This window comes from Ictidomys tridecemlineatus, chromosome 3, assembly GCF_052094955.1.
Source record: "Ictidomys tridecemlineatus isolate mIctTri1 chromosome 3, mIctTri1.hap1, whole genome shotgun sequence".
Classification (NCBI taxonomy): domain Eukaryota; kingdom Metazoa; phylum Chordata; class Mammalia; order Rodentia; family Sciuridae; genus Ictidomys; species Ictidomys tridecemlineatus.
In genome coordinates this window covers 42,609,022-42,631,443 of record NC_135479.1, presented here as the reverse complement: position 1 = coordinate 42,631,443, position 22,422 = coordinate 42,609,022, and the positions used below count along the sequence as shown (strand labels likewise).

The 22,422-nt window shown below is 48.9% G+C and overlaps 1 protein-coding gene across 15 annotated transcripts in view; it reads left to right on the top strand.

Moving 5' to 3' along the window:
- Myo18a (myosin XVIIIA) overlaps nucleotides 1-22,422 on the top strand; it is a 98,002-nt gene that overhangs the window by 29,583 nt on the left and 45,997 nt on the right. For 10 of the 15 annotated variants that reach the window (XM_078042579.1, XM_078042578.1, XM_078042573.1 and 7 more), the window contains exons 3-5: nucleotides 20,005-20,148; nucleotides 21,988-22,075; nucleotides 22,286-22,392. In XM_078042579.1, coding sequence (XP_077898705.1) covers nucleotides 20,005-20,148; nucleotides 21,988-22,075; nucleotides 22,286-22,392 — 339 coding nt within the window. Of the gene's footprint in view, nucleotides 1-5,344; nucleotides 5,415-20,004; nucleotides 20,149-21,987; nucleotides 22,076-22,285; nucleotides 22,393-22,422 lie in introns of those variants that run through there. The other 5 variants (XM_078042575.1, XM_078042583.1, XM_078042581.1 and 2 more) reach the window with 4 other exon arrangements.

The window sequence follows — 22,422 nt, the reverse complement described above, 5'->3', positions numbered from 1 at the left end:
TGGTGCTAGGGATTGAACCCAGGGCTTTGTGCATGTGAGGCAAGCACTCCACCAACTGAGCTATATCCCCAGCCTTCACTATTTTTTCTTAAAGGAAGCACTGTGTAGTTTCTCTTTGGCATACCTGAGTTGCTACCATCCCTACTGCTGTTCCTTGGGACCATTAATAAGTAGAATAAGGGTTCCTTGAACATAAGCACTGTGATACTGTAATAGTCATCTGATAACCAAGACAGCTACAAAACAACTAATGGTGTGTAACATATGCAGCGTGGATATGCGGACAAAAGGATGATTCACATCCTAGGTAGGACAGAGTAGGATGGTGCAGATTTCATCATGTTGCTCAGAACTGTGTGCAATTTAATACTTATGAATTGTTTATTTCCAGAATTTTCTATTGAATATTCCTAGAGTATTACTGACTCCATGTAACTGAAACCACAAAAAGTGAAACTGCGGATAATGGGAGACCATGCATGTACAAAGCCATGTGTACTAAACTCTCTGAGCAATTTAGTGGATTTTCAGGAGTTTTTGACTATACTCTATTTTTGCCTTACATGCTGACCTAAGAATCTATCCTGTATAGCAATACTCCACTGTATATAATAGTACCACACTTTATGTAATTAAGAACTACCATGGGTGTGATGTGTTTAAGTATAAACAGTGAGTGTTGTGGTTTTTAATGACAATTTAATGGTGTTAATCATTTAGTCACTCTCCACAATTTGCCAAGCCTAAGATTACATAATATTCTTTCTCTTCTTACAACATCCCCATAAAGCAGCAATATTATTATGTTGTTGTTGTTGTTATGTTTTCTAGTGCTGGGGACTGAATGCAAAGATGCTTTGCCACTGGGCTATACTCCTTATCCTTTTTACTCTTCATTTAGAGACAAGGTCCCTTTAAGTTGCCAAGGCTGTCCTCAAACTCCTGCCTTAGCCTCCTGAGTTGCTGGGATTACAGGTGCACATCACTGTGCCTGGCTATAGTATTGTATTATTTTAAAGTTTTTTTTTTTTTTTTTTTTTTTTTTTAATGGAGACTCTTAAGAAGTAGAGCAACCTTTCCTTAGGTCAAACAGCAAGAAAGAAGCCAAGCTGGGATTCAGTCCCTGTTGAACACAACTGCCAGTTCCCTGCTCTTTGTACTACACTTCTTGGTGGGTCTTGAGTTTTAGGTGGGCTTCATAAGAAGATGGCCCTTTAGGAATGGGGAAGGTTGGGCATGGTGGAGGACAGGCTCTGGGGAAGGTGCAGGCAGGGAATGCATGGAGATCTGCCTGAGAGAGGGCAAAAGAGTGAGAGCCAGGAGAGTAAAGAAGGTGAAGTGCTGAGGGGGAGTCATATTACAAATGATGTCTGTCCTTGGAGACAGGTGAAGAGGCCTGAGAGCTTGAATGTCCCCAGAGCCATTATTAGGTTTATTGAAGACATGAACCACACTGAGACAGTGCCCTCTTGGGGCAGCAAAGGGACTGGTGGTGGCTGGGTGGGAAGGAGAGTGGGCTGCCAGGACTTACGCCTTCTGACAGAAGACCCTGCCTTTTTCACTAGGGGAATTGAAGCTGATTTAAGATGATCCCCCTACACACACACTAACCAAACGTTTCAGAAACCGAATTGACAGGAGTTAGTCATCCGAATAGAAAAAGAGGCATGATAGTAACTCAGAGACTGCAGATCAAGTGTCACCTCAGTCATTTGGAGAGCACTGCTGAATGGCAGTGGGCGTAGAAGGCCCTCAAGCAATCACAGTGGAGGGTACTAAGTCCTTGTGTCAAAGGCCCTTCACTTGCAGGAAAACCTCTGGCATCCATTTTTTTCTGTTTTGGACACTCTTTTATCAGGCCTGGTTATTTGCCTTTTTAGCCTTTGGCAGAAATAGCACATTAGAAGGAACTGAGACTGCCGGACACAGGCACACTATCAGGTAAGTGACAGAGGATGGCTTGATGTCATAGAGTGTAGGGAAGAAAAGACCTAAAAAACAAATATACAGCTACAAAGGGTGCCTGGATTTCCACATATAAGCATATCAGAGGCTTCAGTTTGGCTACCAGGCCTGGGAAGCAGCTGGTGCCCTCCGGGAGAGCCTTGCAGCATTGGAGGGGCACAAACCATGGGCTATAGTCAGGCTGGGAAGTCAGGAGTCGTCACAGTGAGGGCAGAATTTGAGACCTTTGAGTTAAGTTCAGTTTTTTTTTTTTTAAGGTGGACACAATATCTTTATTTTATTTTTATGTGGCGCATGAGGAATGCCTCATGCATGCTAGGCCAGCACTCTACCTCTGATCTACAACCCCAGCCCAAGTTCAGTGTGTTTTAATGAAGAAAGTAAGGAGTATTAATGAGTGTTTCCTAAACTGGGCATGGTGGTGCATGCCTGTAATGCCAGCTCCTTGGAAGGCTGAGGCAAGAGGATTTCAAGTCTGAGTCCAATCTTGGTAATTTAGTGAAACACTGTCTCAAGATAAAATAAAAAGGCTGCAAGTGTAGCTAAGAGACAGAGTGCTTACATAGCCTGTGAATATGTGTGAGGCCCTGGATTCAATTCCCAGTACCAAACTCAAGCACACACCAAAGTTTATTATTTTTATGATTGTAAATAGTGATAGATTTAGAAAGACACTTAAAATAGAAAATATTTGGTCCTTTAAAAGGAGTAGGCTTCAGTTACCTGGAAATTTTTCTTTGATGCCTTTTTTACTCCCCTTAATGATCTAGACAGAAAATAATAGTTAAAATTTAATGAAAGCTAATGTGCTGGGCAATGTTTTTAGAATGTTGTATGCACCAATTCTTTTACCCCCTAAAATAGTCCTATGTGGTAGATACTATTATTTTCCCCATTTTACAGGCAAAGAAATTGATCCACAGAGAAGTTAAGTTGTATAGTTTACTACATGGAAAAGCCAAGATTGTACCAGGAAGTCTGGCTTTGAAGGTTTTACCTTCAAAATAACTTCTGTCAAATCAGTGATTTTCAGAATTTAATGTGCATTAGAATCAACTGGAAGCTTGGTTAAGGATGCTGGGTCCTATATTGAGTTCTTGATTCATTAGGTCTGGGGTGAGGCCCCAGAATTTGCATTTTTCTTATCTATCTATCTATCTATCTATCTATCTATCTATCTATCTATCTATCTATCTATCTATCTATTGGTACTGGGGATTGAGTCCATGGGTACTCTGCCACTGAGCTACAACCTCAGCCATTTTTTTCATTTTGAGACAAGGTCCCGCTTAAGTTGACAAGTGGAGCCTTGAACTTGCATCCTCCTGCCTCATTCTCCCTAGTTGCTGAGATTACAGGCACACACCACTGCCATCACAGGGGCAGAATTTGTATTTCTAACAAGTCCCCAAGTAGTGCTCATGTTGCTGTTATGGGGACCACACTTTGAGAAGCAAAGCTCTTTTACATCCATTCCATACCTGTCTCATATTAACTGGATAAGTGTCAATATAGGCATAGTCCTTATTTTATAGATGAGGGAAATTTAAATCATCTGCCTATGGTCAAATGGCTAACTCATTCATTCATTCATTTAACAAAGGGGAACATCTGTGTTAGGAAACAGTTTTCAGCCTTGGCTACAAATAAGAGTCACCCAGGAAGTTTTAAAAAATCATAGTGCCAGCGGGCACGGTGGTACAGACCTGTAATCCCAGCGGCTCAGGAGGCTGAGACAGGAGGATCACAAGTTCAAAGCCAACCTCAGCAACTTAGTGAGGCCCTAAGCAACTCAATGAGACCCTGTCTCTAAGTAAAATACAAAGTAGGGCTAGGGATGTGGCACAGTGGTTGAGTGCCCCTGAGTTCAATCCCTGGTACAAAAAAAAAAAAAAATTACAGTGTCTAGGCCTTCCTCCCAGATCAATTAAATCAGAAAATGGGAGGGTAAGGATGGGATCCAGGTATCAGTATTTCAGGCTCCTCAGGGTCTTTCAGTGAGCAGTTGTGATTTGCAACATTGTGCTATGTGGGCTGTGGGGGTGCAGAAACCTATGACACGATACATGCCCTCAAAGGACCAGAGAACCTCCCTGGAAAGCAGAGGCACAAGCAGGTGTGCACATAGTGTGACTAGGAAACTTGTACAGTGTCTGGTAGGTAGGTAGGAGGAGAGCTGAGTTTTGGTCCTCCAGAGTAGTGCTTACCAATAAGTTTTCCTGAAGAAAGTAATACCAGTTACAGGACCCACTGGCTCTTTGGATTGACCAGAGGTGACAAGCCTGAGTTCCTGCCAGTCTGGTTAGGCGACAGCTCTGTCCCAGTGCTTCCTAGCACCACCTGCCCCTCTCCCTCTCCCCCCTCTTTCCCTCTTTCTCTTTCTTCTGGAGAGGAAGAGGGAGGTAATCACTTTTACTTTTTTTCTGCAAAGCTGACAGCTTCTGAGACACACAGGCCCTGTCTTTTGGATCCTTCCCATCCTGCTCCCAACAACCATTTCAGCCTCTTGGGGATCCCCATCCCTGATCTGGGCATCCTGTGGTGCTAACTAGAGCACAGGCCAGGATTTCTCCTGGGGAACACTTGCTCTTCACTGGCAGCCGCTGCTCATTGGCCAGATAACCACAATTTCCTCTGTCTGCAAGGCTTAGGCCCACCCACTCGCCCCACCCACACCACCTTCCGCACAGCCGCTGGCTGTGCGTGCAGAGGTATATAGACAGAGGGAGAGTGATTGATTCCTTGCATGTCCCTGCATGTTTATTACAGTGAGACAGTGACAGTGGGCTTCAGACTGGTCTTGTGGATCCTGCTGGACTTCATAGGACTGCTGTTGGCTGCTGTTTGGGCACAGTATATACTGGGCCCTGTGTGTTGTGGTGGATGGGATGTTAGTGGCTGTCTTGGCCTCTGCCGCAGTAATTAGATAGCAGGGGTAGGCCTATGATTTGTGCATTCTCAAAAACACTGCACTGGGAGTGTGTGTTCATGCATGCTGGGGTGTGTGTGCGCGTATGTGAATGCGCATGTGCTTATCTTAATCTCAGCCTGTGGGGCCGGGGGCTGCAGGTCTCAAATTCCTCTGCTATTTTTAGGGATCATATCAGCTCAGCTGTCCGAGTGTGTTTCAGAAGGAAAGTGCCACCTTCCCTGTCCCTTGCCCCTCCAACACTGCCTGCCCTCCACCACTTAACCTTACTTTAAGAGCCTCCTCCTCCACCTAGGCTGCATCGTCCTCTCGCTCCGATACCCGCATACCTGGTACCCGCAGTCCTCTGGGCTCTGCTTTCTCCACTGGCTGGGCCTGGGTTGGGCAGCTGCGGCGGGAGGGGCCTGGGAGAGGGAGGAGAACAGGGGCGGGGCTGCAGCCCGTGCTATTTTGAGCCACTAACTGAGCAGCAGCGAGAGGAGACTCCTTGCTCTGGGCTGCTCCAGGCCAGGCCATGCGGGTGAGTGTCCCTCTGACCCCCCCACCCAGAAGTGTCCCAGGCTCCTCATGCTGTTTTCTCAGTTAGGAAAGGAGGGGCCTTTTCTTATTTCTCCAGATGTGGCTGAAGTAGGTGGGGAGGAAGGGGTGGGGCTGCTTTGGGGCTCTTCTCTTAACCTCTTGGTAGGAAGGGCATTACCCATTTCTGGCAGTATCAAAACCTCTCATAGTTTAGGGATATCCTGGGCCAGAATCATGACTTTGGGAGCTTTGGGGGGGGGGGTACTGTCTTCTAAACCTCAGTTTCCTGGGACTGCATCTGCTATCCCATAAGCTATGACACGCCTTCCCCACAAACCATTACAGCTTTGCATGCCTCATTCCTGGGGACCACAGCAACCCCAGGCCTTTGGAGGTCTTGTCCCTGCTTTGGGTTGTCCATGTGGCCCGCTGACCCTTCTTTGTCCTGGCTAGACAGAGGAGAGGGGATTGAGGCGGGATTGAAGTTGTCAGGGATCCTCCTTCCTACTGTCTCAAAAGGGGACCCAGCATGGCCTCCTCCATTCCCTAGAACACTTAGAAGGGGCACAGATGGCATATTGGGGATGCCCTGACTGTTTGTAAGTCTCCTTTTTAGCACAGATTACTTCAGAGAAGTTCCTTAAAAAAGCAAGTGAGAAGAGACATAGATGCCTCCCAGTCCGTCTTGTCCCCCTCCCAGCCACGGAGGGTAAGGTTTCCAGTTGAGTCAGCAGTGGGCAATGTGTGGGCTGGCCCAAGGCGGAGGAGCCTGAGATGTGCCCATGAGCATTTGTATCTTTTTATGCCCAGGTACTGCTCCACTCTAGCCCCCAAATTGGCACTAGTGTTGAGGTGTGTATGGGCAGGGTAGGAGTGAGGCCTGGGAGAGCTCTTTGCCCTGAAAGATTGATGCTTCCTGGTCTAGCTTACTGCCCATCCCACCCTGCACCCCAGGTCCATCACAGATTCAGGGCCACACACAATGATGGCCAGACAGATGGCAAAGTGCCCTACGGAGGGGCAGTGAACATCCCCAAGGAAGGAGGCCTCTAGCAGGCCTAGCTAGCCGTTGGAGGAGGAAACCTCGGCCCTTCTGCAACTGCAGCGGCAGCAGGAAGCCATTCCAGTGCACCTGCTTCCTCCAAGCTGGGCTGGCCGGTAGTGACCGAGGGCACTGGGTTGCTTTCTGTTCTGCTGTGGGGAAGGGGAGGGCTCTGGCTACAGGCTGGACCAAAAGGGCCAGGGTGTCCCTGCCAAGCTCTTTTTCTCCTTCTCCTGTAGCTAGAAGCATGATCTTTAATTCACTCTCTGCAGAGCTTCCTCTCCTTTCAAGCAACTCTGTGTAAAGCATGTTCAGGTTATGGGTGGAGGGAGGAGCAGGCCATATATGGAAACTCTTGCTTTCTATCCAAGCTGCTGCTCTGGCAACTGATGTGTGGAAGGAGCACAGTGCAGATGAACAAGGGAGGTGGGAACAGGGCTGGCCTTCTTCCTTTAGAGTGAGCCTTAGAGACTCTTGCCAGAGGACAGACCTGGGCTTGAGTCCTGGATCTGCCACTTGCTGCCATGAGGCCTTAGGCAAGTCACTTAACTTTCTGAGCCAGCCTTCCTTTGCTCAATTATAAAGTTGAACTTCTACTGGTATGCTAAAATTGGAGTAGCTCAATATTTCAGAGGGATGTCATGAGCATCAAATGGGATAATGCATGTAGAGAGCTTGGTACATCATAAAATCCTCAAAAAAGGGAAATTGTCAGGGCTCGGGGAGTAGCTTAGTGGTAGAGCACTTGCCTACCATGCCTTGGGCCCCAAGGGAAGGGCTGGGGTTGTGGCTCAGTAGTAAAGTACTTGCCGAGCGTGTGTGAGGCACTGGATTCGATCCTTAGCACCACATAAAAACAAATAAATAAAATAAAGGTATTGTGTCAATCTGCAACTAAAAAATGTTTTTAAAAGATGAACTGAGCTGTTATTGCCAATTATTGCTATTATTTCTTCACTTCTCTTTCATTTGTCCCCACCTGCCCACCTCCCATTCCTTAGATAAGTCAGGGCTAGGTCAAGACTGGCAGGGAGAGACCTCCTGAGAGCTGCCCTCTGTGTCTTAGAATGGGAGTGGAGAGAGGGAACAGGAGAATGCTGTGTTTCTTTCTCTTCAGGGTGAGAGGTCCAAAGTGTTGCCAGTTGGCAGAGGGGGAGAGGCTAGCTAGTGACCCTGGCAATAGGCTCTTTCTTGGCTCCCCCTAGATTATCTCTCAGGGTTACCTGACACTCTCTCTTTCTCTCTCTCTCTCTCTCTTTTTTTTTTAAGTTGTTGATGGACCTTTATTTTATCTATTTATATGTGTTGCTGAGAATCGAACCCAGTGCCTCACATGTGTGAGGCAAGCGCTCTACCACTGAGCCGTGACCCCAGCCCCTGACACTCCTTTTTTCCCCCCCAAGTACTGGGGATTGAACCAGGGTCTGGTGCCTGCTAGGCAAGCATTCTACCACTGAGCTACATCCCCATCCCTTTTTATTTTTTATTTTGATACAGGATCTACTAAATTGCCCAGGCTGGCCTTGAGTTTATGATCCCCCTGCCTCAGTCTCCTGAGTTGCTGGGATTATAGGTGGGTGCCACTGTGCCTGGCTTTTGCTGCCACTCTTGAGGGTTCACAGTATGAGGATGTTGGACTTGGACACTTAGGCCTTGATGCATCTGTCCCGCTGTGTATTCCAGACATATGGGGCTACCCAGTGGGTAGAATTATTCTCTGGGGTCATTTGTGCCCCCATTTCCTCCCGGAGAGGCTCAGAGTATGGCAAGTTAAGGGAAGGTTTCTGTGGTGGAGTGGAAGAGGGTAAAACAGTGTGGCCCTGCTTCCTGAGTGACAGACCCCTTCTGGGGCTAAGAGTAGATGGTCTCTCAGCACGTTTCTTGGAGTTCTCCTCTTTGAGAACAAATGCATCTAGCTATTATCTCCTTTGCTTCTTCTTTCTTTCTTTTTTTCTTTTTGCTGACTATTTAGCCATTTTTATAGTAAAAAATGAACAGTAAGTAATATATGACAAAATAAATACCAAGTCACTATTGTGTCCAATTCACACAATTTACAAGCTTATTATGATCACCATTTGCATACTATTTAGGTTCTAGGTTTTTTTCAAAATTTTTTAGTTGTAGATGGACACAATATCTTTCTTTCTTTATTTTTATGCGGTGCTGAGGATTGAACCCAGTGCCTCACACACGCGAGGGAAGTGTTCTACCACTGAGCTACAGCCCCAGGCCTAGTTTTTTTTGATTGATGTTATTCTCTATGGAGTTTTCCGTGGTACATTGTCCACATATCTGTCCATTTAAATGGCAATATAGCAATATGTTGGACTGAAGCTCTATAGTTTAACCTAACCATTCCCTGATTTTAGGCACTTGGGTTGTTTCCAATTTGGAATTGTCATATAGAGAATGCATCTACAAAAATATTTGTGTGGGTTTGTGGGTTTTCTCATTCTCTTTAGGTCAGCTCATTGGACATACATTCCTGAAGATGGGATGACTAGGCCAGAGGATGACAAATTTTGTTGCTATTGTTGTTTCACAAAGAGCTGTCACCTCCCCCTAATCCCATGGCATTGAGTTTACTATCTATTTGTTGTTGCTAAATTTAGAGATTACAACTCCCTTGTTTATACCACATCACTGAAATATTCTCTGAGGGAAGAGACTAGGTGGGAATAAGAAGTTTGGGCAGAGTGCCGGTTCTAGCACTAACGTGCTGCAAACATTTGACAAGCGCTTGCAGAGTCCTATCTATGAGGAAATCAGTTCAGGAATGACAAGTCACCCAAACAGCTCATCAAGACCCATCTGTGTTGTGAATTGATACTTATTAGTTGTGGGGCTCTTGGCAACTTACCCTGTTTCCTTATCTAAAAAGTAGGTGGTTGTGAGGATTTAATGAGAGGAAAGTATAAAGTGCCTACCCCTGTGCCTGGCTCATAATAAGTATTCAGAGAATGTTGGTTTCTCTTCCCTTGTCTCAACGGAAGAGACGAGAATTGCCACAGAGGGAGGAGTTGGCCAGAGCCTCTTACAGTGACAGGGTCATGGGTCAGGATGGGATTTCTCTTTGCAAATCCAGAAACAATATTTGAAAAAGTTGAGCATCAGTGAGCATTGCTCTATCGACCTATGCTTTGGTTTGACCTGGATCTCCAGGACCTCAGCACTGATGGAGTCTATCCACCAGATTTGGCTACTAACAGTGATTGAGTCCCTCTGGTGCCTGCCTAATATACCAGAAAAAGTGGGCCACCAAGGAAGCAGCACAGGTTCTTGGAATCAGGCCAATTTGGGTTCAAATCCAAGTTCTACCACTTGTTTTGCCACAGATTCTCTTCTGGAATCCTTTTCGTCATCAGTAAAATGGGAATAATAATAATTCCCATGTCATGAGATTGTTGTAAGATTCTTACTAGAAAATCTATGTTAACTATCTTTTGCAGGGCCCACATCATTGTAGGTATTCCATGTTCAGAAAATAATGTTGTTGTAGGAAGTGGCTGAAATCTCTAGAGAGGGAACAGGTCAGGGAAGGGAGACTTTGGCTGTGGGCACACATGCTCCAAGGAGCCATTAGTTCCCAGCTCTGGGGGCCACTATAACAGAGACATTGCCACCACCTTTGGGGCCTGAGTTCTTTACCTGTTCCTTAGTGTATGAAGAGATACTAAGCAAGGCTTAGTTAAAAGCCAGTGATAAGGAAGAGAGGGAAAATGTCCAGACAGTTCTGCACAAGAGCCGGAGAGAATTTCCTTTGGGGAGATCCCCACACTTGGATTCAGAGTGATGCTTATGAGGAACAGCTGATGTAGATAGAGGAACAGACCAGATGTCAATGGTCTGTGTCTTTCTGAGCTGGATGGGACCTTCTGGACAAATAGGAAGACTTGAACAAGAGATCAAGGAACAAATGAGCCAATTAAATTAGCTTAAAGTCTCTAGCATATTAACTGAATAGTAAAATAGTAGTCGGTGAAGCCAATTCAAAATAATTCAGGGTTGGGGGTATAGCTCACTGCTAGAGCACTTGCCTAGCATGTGTGAGGTCCTGGGTTCAATTCCAGCATGAAAAAAAATTCTCCAATTTTTAACGACTTGTTCATTATAAATAGTTGTAAAGATGAAACGAGTTAAACTCCATTGAAATGAACCGATTCAGCCTCTGACTGCTGATTTTCTAAGGGCTAGATGTGGTTCTTAAGCCTTAGATGAGTCAGGTTTACGGTTCCCCAGGCCTCTTGGCCTTGGCAGGCAATTGTGGGGTGTAGGTGGAAGGCAGAGTTGCTGGGGTTTTGGACAGCTTCTTTACTCCCCTCCCCACAACACACACACAAGTATAAGGGCTTGAGTGACTCTCTGCATCCATACTGCTAGGGTGCCAGACCTGGAAAAGACTTTAGCCATTATTTAGACTAGTCCAGCCCCTAATTCTCCAGAGAGGCCCAGAGAAGTGAAGTGGCTTTAGAGGGCACACAGCTTCCAACAGTGGGAGGTTCTTTGTTCTGAACCCACCTTGCCCTCACTTTCCTCTAACAGTTTATTCCTTACTCCTTCTATGATCTTTTGAATTTTGTAATTCCTCCTCCACTCTATCCTTCCTTACCTCTTGTTGCCCACAGTGCTTGTCCCAGCAGGTCCTGGCCTTTAGGAAGACTCCAAGTCCCTGAGAGACCTTGCCCCCATTTCTTCTCTGACCATGGCCTTTTCATCAAGGTTCGCCTTCTGGGAGCAAAAGGAAAGTCTGGTTTCAAAATCTTTGTTTGCGCCCATGTGTTCAGCATGGTGTGTCTGCAGGCAGGAGACTGGCTTATGGGAGAGGGAGCTTTGGAAGCTAGGGATGGATTGTGCATTTGGGGGTGTGGGGAGTAAGGCTGGGGCTGGGGGCTGGTGAACTTTCTCCTGTCTTGAGTCATGCTCCTCCCCTGGGTAAGCTGAGCTGCCTTTTGTCCCACTGGTACCCCTCCAAATTAACCCTTCCATGTCCCTCCACCAGCTTGCTGCTCTCATCGCCCCCACGCCTTAAGCTGCTGTGGAAAGGTTTGGCACCAAGGCCTCTGGAACTGGGTCTCTCTGAGTCTGGGGCTGAGGTGGGTAGGAGAAGAAAGGGGCTGAGAGGGAGGCAGGCTCGTTGGCGCCTGGTCCAGAGAGTGATTCAGGCTGCCGCTGCTGCAGACTGGGCGTGCCTTTGTGTGTGTGCACAGTCCCCAGCTGGGCAATGACCTACAGTAGCAGCCAGAGCCTTTTGGGAGGGGGAGGGGGCAGTGAGTCAGCCAGAGGCTAAATACAGAACTGAGCTCAGATCTGGGCCCAGTGTCCCAGACACTTTGGGGGGCAACCAGTGTTCTCTCCAGTGCCTCACCTTGGGCAGGATGTTTGGGGTCCTAAACTCAACCCGCAAGAGGGAGGACATATTTGGAGCTGGTGAAGGACGTGGAGTGAACTTGGAATCTGGGCCATGCCTGAGCCTGAGCTAACAGCACTGTGTGCAGTAACGAGTGTGTCTGTGTTTTGAGAACACTTGCTGTACTCTAACCTGGTTGTCTGTGTGTGTATGTGTGTGTGTGTGTTTGGGGGGGGTTAATGCACGGTGTGATCCCTGGGTTTGGATGGGGTGGGGGGCAATGGCCCTTGGTGCGGAGCAGGAGGTGCAGACCTAGCTACTCTTCTTTATTCCCTCTCCACCCTTCCTTCCCTTTAACTGCATCAACCCCAGTTTCTAAAGCAATGTGGTCTCTCTGATGAATATTTGCCTTTTCCCTCTGTCCATGGTAATGTGAACTAACTTTGAAGCTTGAGCCCATTGAACATAGCTCTGTGGACAAGATGCAGCTTTGAAGCTGAAGCAGCCATCAGGCTTGCTAGTGCCCCAGGCACTGCTAATTGGAGCTCAAAATTTACCATGGACCCTAGTTAAAAACAGAATCCCCCCCCAAGTAGATAATTGATTCTGGATGTTTCTAAGTATCTTTTCCATTAGGAATCAAGGACATCTTCCCAGGCTCCTACCCCCAAGAAAGGCATGCTGAGGGTGAGGTGGGGCTGGTCACAGGTCTAGGTGACCTGAGAAGGGAGGGAGAGATGTTGTGAGGTAGGAGAGGAGAAGGCGCTCCCAAACTTAGGGTCTTTCCCCTTGGAGTCCATTTTGAGTCAGTGAATTGAAAGAATTTTCAGAGCTTCCACATTGCCTGTCCCTTTTTCCCAGAGTTATGGTGTCTGCTGTTGCCCCTGACGCTATGTCTCCCATCTGACTGGAGCCAGCCAGCTCTCTGGCTCTAGCACAGATCGATGGCCAGAGAGTCCAGAGCTCAGGCATCTTCCTTCCTCTATACCCTGCCCCTAACCTTGGGGTTCCTTCCCTTAGTTGCGTGGCTGGCAGTTTTGTGACCGTGAGGTTGGAAAATATCTGTCCTTCTGAAAAATATCTGCCCTACTTCCTGTTATGTTCTCGGGGGCTGGGGATATAGCTCAGTTGGTAGAGTGCTTGCCTTGTATGCTCAAGGCCCTGTGTTTGATTCCCCAGCACCACACACAAAAATGAAAGCCTGCTTACAGTCTGATCTCAGCGGTCCGGCTGGGAGGGCACTAGGTTATGAACAAGGGGAAAATAACACAAGATCTAGAAGCAAGCCAGAGCCACCCTGGTGGAGACCACCCATTCACTTACACTGAATTCTGTGAGCCAACAGGCACCCCACACTAGGGTTATTTCCTCCTCCTTAGTCACTAGATCAGGGGCCTTTTGTTCAAACCACTTCTTGTCTGAACTGGGAATGACCTATACTTTAGCATGAGTTGAATTAGCTGGATCTTTCTATCTACCATGTGTAGCCAAGGCCATGATGTCACATGTAGATGGACCTCTTTAGACAGCCCCTTTAGGCACAGTGGCTTAGTCACTAAGCATCAGGATACTGGATTTTTGCCTCCACAAAGACTCTTCATTCTTGAAGTTGTCCCTGAGCAATTAAAAAAAAAAAACAACTTTATTTTATTCATTTATTTTTATGTGGTGCTGAAGATTGAACCCAGGGTCTCGCACATGCGAGGCAAGCGCTCTACCACTGAGCCACAACCCCAGCCCCCTGGGCAATCTTGATTAGAGGAAAGGAAATCTTTTGCCTGGTCCCTGGCCCCAGTACTGCTGTAAACTCAGGAGCTTTGCCTCTTAGGAATCGAGAGGCCTGGCCATTTAGTACTGAATCTTTTGGTCCTGACCTGCCAATAACTTCTTTGTCTAATCCCTCAGGTTAAAGAGGAGGACAAAACTCTGCCCAAACCTGGCCCTCCTGGCAAGGAGGAAGGGGCTGTAAGTGTTTCTTTGAGGTCCCCGAAACATGTGTATGTGTCTGTGTGTGTGTATGTGTCTGTGTGTGTGTATGTGTCTGTGTGTGTGTATGTGTCTGTGTGTGTGCGCTTTCGTTCAGGTGGGTTGGCCTTACCTCTGTCCCCATCAGTCTTAGATTAGCCTGTGAAGCAATTTCCAAGGAGTAAGGAGATACACAGGGTCCTCTTCCATGTGGCATGACTAGAGGGAATACTGGTAAAGAGAAAGAAAAGGCAGTGTGTGTGAGAAAGGTGGGAAAGCCAAGATACTTTGGGGGCTATCCTCTAACTTCCCCCAGACCTCTTTAGTTGACTGCCATTAGTTCTGGTTTCCTGAACCCTTTGGGAATGGAGGGGCTTAGGTGGGCACACTCTCAGGTTGGGGAACACTGAGTTCAAGCTCAGCTGTTCAGACTCCTCAGCCTGCTCTGGGCAGCACAACACAAGGGCACAGAGGGATTTCACTGCAGCTGCTGCTGTCCCTTCCAGGACCCTGTCAGCTGCCTGGTGCAGGCAACCTAGAGGCTGGTTATAGCTGCCCCCTGCCCCCACCACCCTGGGAAAGAGACCCTAAATAAAGCAGTCCTCTTCTTAGAAGGAGAAAGGCCAGGCCCAAGGATGTGTAGTTAGGAGAGAGCTGTAGGTAGTTGGGACAGAGGTGTTCAGGGCTCTGGGGCAGGCTAGATCACAGATCAGATCCATGGTTCATTACCCCAGATGGTGGCTGTCCCAGCTGTCTCTACTTCCTTGGATGATTTGATTAGCCAGGCATTGTGGCTTCCTCCGGATCTGTAAACAGTCGTGCAAGGCCAGCCTTTGATTTCAAAGGGGTGTGTTTGAGATACATAAAGGAGGAGGTTCATAGTAGCTCAGATTTCTTTTTTTTGCAAAAATTACATATAAAGTGCTTAGAAGAGTGCCTGGCATACAGAAGTACTGTGTGTTAGCAATTCTATCATGTTATTGTCATCATCTTTGGTTAGGGGGTTTGGAAGGAAAACCAGAAGAGGGAGGGAGAGGGAATAGGACTCAGCAGTTAGGGCCACTGCCAGCTCCGCAGTGCCCTGGCATGCCATTGAACATTCTTGGACTGAGAGGTTGAAGAAGAGCCACCTTTAAACACTCCTCCAGTCCTGCAGCAGAGCCTCCCTATAACTAAGGCCTGGACTAAGTCCCTTGCCTCAGCTCTGCTCAGGAGCTGGGGCAACCTCTCCAGGTGGCAGGCAGAGGCAGCACCTCCCAGGTCTGTCATTCTGTGAGCATCTTCCTACATGCAAACAGGCATGACAGCTAGACCTTCATAAAGCCCAGTGCTGGTCCTGGTGTGCAGGGAATGCAGACTTGATCACAGCTTAGTTACTGGCAAGGCACTGCCTGACCAGAGAGGAGACCCATGGTTGACCTTGCTTCCCCCAGGCAATGTGTCTGGCTTTGCAGGAAACCCTGCCCTACCATTAGCCAGCGTGGCTTTCCCAGTGGCAGTCTCTTGTAATTTCAGACAGTTCCCAGAAGAGTGTGGGGGAAGGGTGGGTGCCCCACTTGGAGCTCTTGAGTTCCCAGAGGCAGGGAGGCTGGCTGAGCCAGGGCCCACTCCAGGGTAGAGTGGAGCTGTGACCACTTAAGTGCTTAACTGTTTGTGGGCTTCAGCTGCTACCTCTTCCTCCCATCATTCCATACATGTTCTCTGGGAACTACAAGGTTTCCAAACCCTTGAGAGATGTGCAAGAGAGAAACTGAAAAGAGACTGGCAGAAAGCAGGATGAAGCAGAAGCTTCCAGGACCAGCACTGGAACTCTGCAGCCCTTGAGAATGTAGGTGAAGGGTAGACAGTGGCTGCAGGCCTGAGGAGCTGGGGGAAGAAGGCTTGGCATGCCTTGGAGCCAGGAAGAACACCTGTCTCTTGCTTTCTTCAGAATGGGCAGGCTCTGGGTTTGACTGCCTAGAAAACTGGGTGACAAAAGGAGTAGGGACTATAATGTAGGAAGCCCTGGAGTTAGATGGAGAATTAGTGGTTGGACATGACTATTTGACCTCTCCACACCCCATCTCTACTGTGCATGAACTGTGAGGGAGTAGGATTTAGTTAGCTTGGGGCTTGATTGCCATCCTAACATAAAGCCAGTAACTCTAGGGTATTCATGGGTCTCTAGGCCCTCTATACTGGCATCTTCCAGTTCCTTGCTCAGTCTGGGTATAGATACCAAGTGATCACAATATCTGCTTGAGCTTTGTGGGAAAGAGAAGCCAAACTCTTAGATGCAGTTGTCCTATCTGGAAGATACAGAGAGGACTTCCCAAATAGCCTCTTGGAGCTTTGTGTTGTCTGGTGGGTGAGATGACACCCTTCCTTTTCATGGGGTGGGCAGGAGTGCAGGGTTGATGCTGATGTGTACCTATATTTATGTGACTATAGCTAGAGGGCAGTTCCAAGGACAGTGGTGGTCCACCTAGGAGTCCTCAGCCTGCTACCAGCCCAGTACCTTCAGAGACTTCCCACAGAACCAAGAGCCCTGCACCCCCACTCGCCATGAATGGTCTGGGGGCTGCCTCAACAGAGGGCCCTAACGAGGAGACTCAGGGCCTGTCCCGGAAACGAGTGGCGAATGCAGTGAGGAAGGTGGTGAGCAAGGTGCTGCCTGGTGAAGAGCCTGTGAGTTCCAAGGAACCTCCAGGCCGAGGGACCAAGTCCCCTGAGCACCCAGCTAGAGGCAAGAAGGGAGAAAAGGCAGCCTCTACTCCCAAGCCACCACCGCCTCCTCCACCTCCTCCTCCCCCTACTCCACCAAAGCCTGAAGCAAAGAAGGAGGCAGCTAAGGATGAGCTCTCAGCAGGCCTGCGGGGCCTGATGTCTCGGGGCCGGGGCAAGGACCACAAGCCCCGTAGCAAGCAGACTCCCGGGAAGGGGGAGAAGCCTCCCAGCCAGGAGCCAGGCTCCTTGGGGAAACCAGGCTCCCCATACCTCATGGACTCCCCAGAGAAGGCAGCCAAGCCTGAAACCCCAGAGAAGCAGTGTTCCCCGGCCCCGCCAAGAGAGGTGTCGGACCCAGGCTCTGTTGACCCGAAGTCAAACCTCACAGGAGAGCAGCAGTCCAAGTCACCAGGCTCTGGTGTGCAGCAGGAGGTACTTGAGTGTGACACTAACCTCCCATGCCCCTTGCCACTCTCGCCTGAGGGTCAGCTACCCTCATAGCCAGCTTCCGCAAGCCTCACGACGTCCCACATGACAGATGCTGGCCCAGGGTCATGCGTCCATGGCAGGGGCTGCATGGCTTTGTGGCTTTCCTTAACTGAATGCCAGAACCCTGGGTTGGGTCTGGGATCTGTCCCTGTGGCTGGAATGGGATCTGCTAACCAGCATGCATGCTGTGGCCTTGCCATGGGAGTTGGGCCTGGTCTCCAGCTACATGGTGCCAGCTTGAGGCCCCAGATCTCAAAACTGAGGGTCAGATTCTTAGCAGATCAGTGCCTCATAAAAACACAGTATTTTCTCAAATCAGCTTACACTCCCAGCCATTTGTCCTCATTGTACCATCTCTTAGCTTCTGTCTGTCAAGTGGGGTAATTCAGGTAATTCAGGTCCACAATCCCTTCTCCAAAGCCCTGGGAGCCAGAAGTATTTGGGCTATTAGTAAATTTTATATTTTACAGTGTCATACAATAAGAGGCAAACATTTAGCTGTTCCCAGAGCAAATCCATGAATATCTGTACTGAGGGAGAATAGAAGATCAACAGGTTTTGCCACCAAAATAGTTGAGAAAAAATCTTATGTTTTGTGGATTTGAGAATTACCAATAAAGGATAATGCTTTGAAGGACTGCTGTGAAGATTAGAAATGATGCAGGTAATCTGCCAAGCCAGGTCCATAGCATGGAGGATCCATAAATGGTAGTGTAGACAGTGATGCTAATGATAATGATTATTAATGTCATCTCTGCCTTCTTCAGACCTTGCCCCACAACCCCACTGGCATCAGGACCCTGAAGGAGCCCTGTGCCTGGATGGCAAATGGCAGAGTGAGCTCTTTGGGTCTGGCTCAAGTGTCCTCTGGATAGGAGACTGAGAGGCAGGGGGAAAACTAAGGATGACCACTCCAGCCCTTCCTTGAGGAAGGTGGTAGCTGCTTGGCTGGTCCTTGAGTTGGGGACCATTCTTTTTAAGGTTCTTCATTTTCTAGACCCTGCTGAGGTTTCTGGGGGTATGTAAGGAGTGGGGAGACATTAGGTTTTTCCTTCACTTCCTGTGCTTTCATAGGCTCTATGTAGCTAGAAAGAGAGGGGCCAGGAGGATGCTAGGGACAGAGCCTGAGGGTCCTGGAGGCCCTTGCTCTCTGTTTCCTTCTGGGAGCCAGGGTTCTGGAAGGTGCCTTGCTCTCCATTCTCCCTGGGCACTGCAGTACTTAGAAAAAAGGCCAGCTACAGCTCTCCCCACCCTCCTGGCCTGCTCTATGGTGATTCCTGGCATACAGGGAGGGTTGGCAGGAGCATTCTGGCTTAATGGGCAGGGCAGGAGCTCAACTTCAGCCCTTTGGGAGCACCTATAAGTAGCCAGGAATATCACGTGCCTGTCCTGAGCTACTGCCCTCACCTCTTGCTAGGGTGGAGTTGGGGCTTAAGACATGTCCTGACCAGGACAGTGGACACCTGTTACCTTGGTCTGGGGCATAGGCCAGAAAGACAAATGGCATGATAGGGCCATTTGATGCTTGTGATGGTTAGGATGGTAGGAAAAAATCCCCAGCTCTCCCAGGCACTTGTTCTTTTATTCTCATCTGCTAGTTTAAAAACTCAAATTGGCACCTAGCTTGCCTCCCTGGCCCTACTCTACTTTCCCATCGAGTCCCAGTGGCTTTCTGGGCTGGGAGCTTGGCATGTGTTGACCCCACTGTTCCCTGGGCCAGGACTAATAGTGGTTTAACCTTTAGACAGGAATCGCCCCTGAGGTCCAGCTGAGCCCTGCGGAGGAAGCCCACCAGCGGCTTGAGAGGATCTTCACTGCTTCTGTAATGCCACCTCTCTTGTGTGTGGGCCCCCAGTCCCTGGCCCTCCTCTTTCTGAGGCTGGCAGCCAGACTGTTTGTGTGTAGGAGTGCCTGACTATGGAAAGGAGACTCCATGGTGGTCCATAGACCCTCACACTGGCTCTCTGCTTAAAGAAATGAGACAAGGGCTCTGTGGAGAATTGTCCCTCTAGGGACAGTTGTACATATGGGAGGGGGCCCTTTTTGGCTGAGAATCCAGTTCCCTTTTCTGGCCCTGTTCTCCTGTCTTGGTGAAATGCCTTGGTACCAGGGCCTGGTGGGTAGCAGAGTCTGGCATGTTCTCCATTTTTGATTCCCTAGTTCGCCATACCCGGGGGGGGGGGGGTGTGTGTCTCTTTAACTCTTACCAATTTCTAACAGGCCACATCCCAGGCTGGCTGTCTTCCTTTCATGTCAGAAAGGCCTTTGAGGGCTTTAAGTAACAAGACAGAGACAGAAAGGACAAGGCTGTCCCCAGAGTCTGCCCATAGTGTTCTGGCTCTTAGGCAGGTGGCTGATGGCCTCTAGATTAGACCAGTATAGAGTGATCCTCCACTTGTCCCATGGGGTCAGTTTGCCTGCCTGGGAGTAGCAGGAGTGGTACAGAGGGCTTGAGGAAGGGGCCCTAGACTTGAGCTAGTGGTGGCCTGGTTCTGGATATAGTAGTGACAGCCCTCACATGGGGAGTAGCACCCCCTTAGGTGTGTGTTTCCAGGTGAGGGGACAACTATGTGCTGGTGGCCATAGAGGAGCTGGGCTGAGGAATGCCCTAAAGATAAGATGGGAGGCTTCCAAGGGGCCCAGAATCTGGGTTGGGTGAGGTGGCCTGACCTGGCAGATACACAGAAAAGGGAGCCTAATTCAGGCTGGAATGGATGGCCCACCCAGGAGAAACTGGCCAGAGGCAGAGTGGCAGACTCCTGCCCAGCCATAGGGACTGTCTCACATGAATCTCTCCTCTGAGGGGTCTGATGATAACAACTGTCTCTTTACTTTCCTGGTCTGGCCTCTCCTGGACTGTGCAATTCTTCTGCCCAGGCCACCTCCTGAGTCCTGGTGACATGCTCCCCTGACAGCCACTGTATCTTGGCAGCTGGAGACTGCTAGTCCATTGGCCCACAGGTCTTGCTAAGGGGACATGCCAGTGGTCTGCTTGTCTTCACCCTTCTTTTTTCTCTCTTTTTTGCTTGCTGCCGCTAGCTGGACCCTGAAGCTGCCTCTCCTGCCCACAGCCAGGTAGGGTGCTCCTATCCCCCTCAGAAGTTCTCCGCGTCCTCCAGTGATCACCCACCACCTCTGGCCTGTGCCTGGGCTGGCGTCTGTGCTCGGGCCTCATGCTGGAGCGTAAGGCCTCTTTCCCCTCCAGGCTCCCACCCTGTGTTGGGGTCGGGGGTTGCCCCTGGGGAGGCAGTGCCAGAAGCAGAGATGGCTAGGCCCTCGGGGAGCATCACTAAATGTTTGGCCTCTGTGGCACACAGTTCTTAACCATTGGAGCCCAAGGCCAGTTGAATTCTTTGTGTGTGTACCCACTCTCTGGTTAGAGTCAAAAAATCTGATTTTCTCTCTCCCTGGCTGGAGAGAGATGAAACAGCCTTTGTCTCCACCTCCTGGCCAATGTGAGATCAGCTCTGAAAGAGTGAGTGACAGGTGGTGGCCTTTGGATGTCCTTCCCTACACCTGGCCTATAGAACATGCCTGTTCAAGACAAAGGTTTCACCTGTCTCACGTGATATGGAAAAAAAAAACAAAAACAAAACATTGTAGTGATTTTTAAAATAAATTTGTTTATCTTAAAATATTAAAAATAGCCTTTTAAAATGCCCTCACTTTAACAAATCAGAACACTGGCAACCTCATAGCCATTATCCTATTAAAGGATAATTCCCCTGGTCCAGTCCTCTTCATAGCTGGGGAAAGGGCCATCTGCACCAGAGGGGTTTATCAGTAGGACCCAGATCTCCTTTTCTTTCAACTCTAAGAAATGTGACAAAGAACATAAATCCCTCTTGTTATGTGTTCTTATCTTTTCCTGATCCCTCACCCAGGAAATCATTATCACAAAGTAATGTCTATGCCTCAGTATTGGGTCTTATAAGAAATATGAGACATCTAGAGTGAGAGTCTTTTTGGTGACTAATTGTTCTTCCTAGCCAGTGCTCCCCAGAGGGCTGGCCCTAAGGGTGGCTAGCCCTGTTGCAGGGGCCACTTAGTGACTTGGCTGCCATTTTGTCTACACATGACAAAAGAACCTGACAGGCTGTGGCCCCTGCACTCCTTTCCGTTATCCCTGCTCCCCCAGGCACCATTGCTTCCAAACTCAAATGTACTTCTTAGGAGACACCAGGTTTGATTGCCTACACCTTAACAGTGCCTATGGATGCCTGTTTCTTGGTGACCATTTTGGGCCACCTTGGGCACCCAGTCCCTTTGCACCCATTCCTGTGTCCACCTGTGTGGCATGGGAGTACCTTCCTGAGTTAGATGAATAAGTGCCATGCCCCCTACCCCCAAATCTGGTCAAGCTGCCTTATGCCCTTGTGGCGCATTAATGTGTTGACCAGATCTGTCAACTGCTGCCTTCCAAGCAGGGGACTTTGCTGACCATAACAAGGAGGAGGAACAGAGAGTCTGGCATGTACCCCCGGGCACTGTCCCCTTGCCCAGATAGTAGTATCCTCAGATCCGAGGCCAGAGCTCAGGACCCACCTATCATTCTGTACTATAAAGTCCTAGGAGGACACTTTTTTTTCAGGTCTGGAGAAGTGGCCTTTCTTAGCATGGTGAAAGAGGCCTCTCACTTGGCTTGACTTGGCTATAGCCCAAAGTTTAGGTCTTGGACTCAGGATACTGATTTCACAGGCTTGGCAGGGAGGAGGGGCAGAGGGCGGCTGCTTTCTTGGGCATTCCCTTTGTGCCCTGTACTTCCACATCCTCAGTGCTGGTATGGTCCCTACTTTGACGTCCTTATTCTTAAGATTCCTCAGATCCAGCACAAACTGGCTTCCCCATCCTCCTTCTCTGACACCTTTGATGTCCCTTTATTCTACATCTGCCACCTAACTTTTCTCCTTGCCCAGTGGCTCATCTTGAAGCCCTTTCCCTCACTTGCCTCTCCTCTCCTATTGTCCTTGCCTGTCTTCCAGAGCAGAGTCTGACTATTTGCTCTTCCCCTCCCTCTGATAGGCCAAAACAGAGGAGCAGATTGCAGCTGAGGAAGCCTGGTATGAGACAGAGAAGGTGTGGCTGGTCCATAAGGATGGCTTCTCTCTGGGTGAGTCTCAAGAGGTTGGGTACATATCTTGGACTCTTTGGGCTTAGGGCTGGCAGCGGATGTACCTCTGGGTCTGGAAAGGACTGGGGGGCAGGGGTGAGCAAGGAGAGGCTAATGACCCAAGGAGAGGAGGGGAGGACCTAGAAGAAGCCAAATGGGGTAGCAGAAGCTTCCCAGGCCCATGATCAACTGTCTGTGCCTTTTCTGCAGCCAGTCAGCTCAAGTCGGAGGAGCTCAGTTTACCTGAGGGGAAGGTGCGTGTGAAGCTAGACCATGATGGAGCCATCCTGGATGTGGATGAGGATGACGTAGAGAAGGTTTGAAGGAGGGAACAGGAGGGAGGGCAG